Source organism: Rhagoletis pomonella, unplaced genomic scaffold (assembly GCF_013731165.1).
Source record: "Rhagoletis pomonella isolate Grant_MI unplaced genomic scaffold, Rhpom_1.0 Rhpom_scaffold_00013, whole genome shotgun sequence".
NCBI classification, from domain to species: Eukaryota; Metazoa; Arthropoda; class Insecta; order Diptera; family Tephritidae; genus Rhagoletis; species Rhagoletis pomonella.
In genome coordinates, this window is record NW_023458567.1 from 8,585,713 (window position 1) to 8,587,741 (window position 2,029).

Sequence of the window (2,029 nt, forward strand, 5' to 3'; positions counted from 1 at the left end):
ACCCCTCCAATGAGACTCACTTTATTTTCGAGATACATCCCTTTAAAACTTTTAAATTTTACATCCTAAAAATGTATACCAGAAAATCAGTAAAACCACGCCCACTTTTCGTTTTTTCTCTAGCTCAACGTACCCAAAACTAACAAAAACTTAAATAGCGCTAAACGCCCGGCATTAAATTTGGTATAATTTGAAAGAAGAAATCCTCTAATGTACAATATTAAACTTGTTTTCTTATTTCATGCAAACATTATTAAAAATTCTTTTAAATGGAAAGTCGTCACATATATACATATGTAATAACTAATATATGATGCAATGTCCCTTACATTTCTATGAAATCGCAAATCTCCATGATGGTGTCACAATTCACTTAGGGATTGGGTCCGTCTGGTATATCTTCCGGTTCCGGCTTAACAAATACATCGTCATCCTCTTGATCTTCTTTGCTATTCTCATGCAATAGTACATATTCCCGCGTACTAAAACCAAATTTAATAACATCCTTTTCCATTATCTCATAATATTTACGCGGGTCAATTTTCTTGTTATTTAAAAATGTGCCATTTGCCGATTCTAGATCAATAAGATAGAGCCGCACACGTTTACCTTGTGTGCCATCCTCGCGTTCGAATGGCACTAGCCGATATTGTAAAGCTGCATGCTGCTTTGAACAACTAGGATGATCAACAGCTAAATCAGCTACTTTGCGATCTCGTCCCACCAAAAAGCAGCTTTGTCTATGTATGTGCAGTGTTGGTAGTGCCGTTTCCCCCTTGAATGGGTATAAACGCCAACGGCGTTTTGGTTTTCGTGCCTCTGGTGGTTCAGCATATTTTACAACTACTCCATTAACTTTATTCGTGTCTTCCAATAACGCGCCACTTAGGCCAAAATTGGGTTTTTCTTTTTCAACAGGTTCTGTTTTTGACGATAAGCCATGGTGCTTATCAGCTGCACTTTTACCTCCCCATTCATAATTTTTGCTATCGTCTTCACGTGAATTTCTGCGCTGCGGACGTCCACGTCTTGACGGCGAGTGCTGTTTTCTTGAGTGATCTCTAGGTTCACGCTTACTTCTGTCGTCTCCTGGCGATCTGCCACGCGGTCTAGGTTGTCGCGGACTTCGACTGTTTCTTAAGTAGAAATTTTGATAAATTGTACGTTAGCATCTATATAGTATGTAGTTACAAATGTAAGTTACTTACTCCCTGCGATCGTTGTAACGGTCGCTCCTTTTAAATCGTTCATCTCTCCATCGCTCATTGTGATTTCTATTATCATAACGTTCGTGGTAATCACGCCTGTAAGGGAAACGCTCTCTACCTGCGTATTCACCCCGCGATCTATTTCCGCGTTCATAACGATCACCCCGCGACTGTCCTGCATCACGTTCCTCACTCCTTTCTCGCTCTCTGCTGTGCTTTCGCCGTTGTCGGCTTCTGCTACGTTGCCGTGCCCGCCGCTCAGGACTGTCCCATTTGGAAACATTTGGCTCGTCTCCACTACTCAGCTCTTCACGCTCCCGGCTACGCGTGCGTTGCCGCTGCTTTCGTTCAACCCGCCCAGTACTACGCTCCCGTTGTTTATTGCCATCATTCTCCTTCCGTTTAGATGCCTTGGGCTCCTCAGACGAATCTGACGATTCACTTGCAGAAGTTGAACTGGAGCTACTGCTACTGGATCGATTTTTCTTGCTTGAATGTTTTAAGCCACTTTTGGCAGTTTTTTTGTGCTCGTGATGCCTTGACTCTGCCTCAGAATTGTGAATATCGCTGTCGCTGTTTTCGGAGTGTACATCATCGTCGGTGCTTCTATTTTTTCGTGACTTCTTAGGTTTGGACATATTTCATAAATATTTATTAATATTTCACTAACATCCGAAAAACATTTGTAAATAACAAGCCACCGAATAAAAACAGCGGATGATTTCAGCTGTCAAAGAATTGTTGTTGCTGTCAGGTGGCGGTTGATTTTGTATCTGAATACAGGGTGTTCTAAATTGAGAGTATACCAGCAGTTTAAATAT

At 41.6% G+C, this 2,029-nt stretch overlaps 1 protein-coding gene across 1 annotated transcript; it reads right to left on the reverse strand.

The window, feature by feature from the left end:
* Positions 1-150: 150 nt before the first annotated feature.
* Positions 151-1,960, reverse strand: LOC118748724 (FHA domain-containing protein DDL). Its single transcript, XM_036483376.1, has 2 exons — positions 1,209-1,960; positions 151-1,136 (listed from the first exon to the last, which is right to left on the reverse strand). Exons 1-2 carry the CDS (start codon positions 1,844-1,846, stop codon positions 374-376), a joined length of 1,401 nt encoding a protein of 466 aa, XP_036339269.1. The 5' UTR covers positions 1,847-1,960; the 3' UTR covers positions 151-373.
* Between the last annotated feature and the right edge of the window lie 69 nt (positions 1,961-2,029).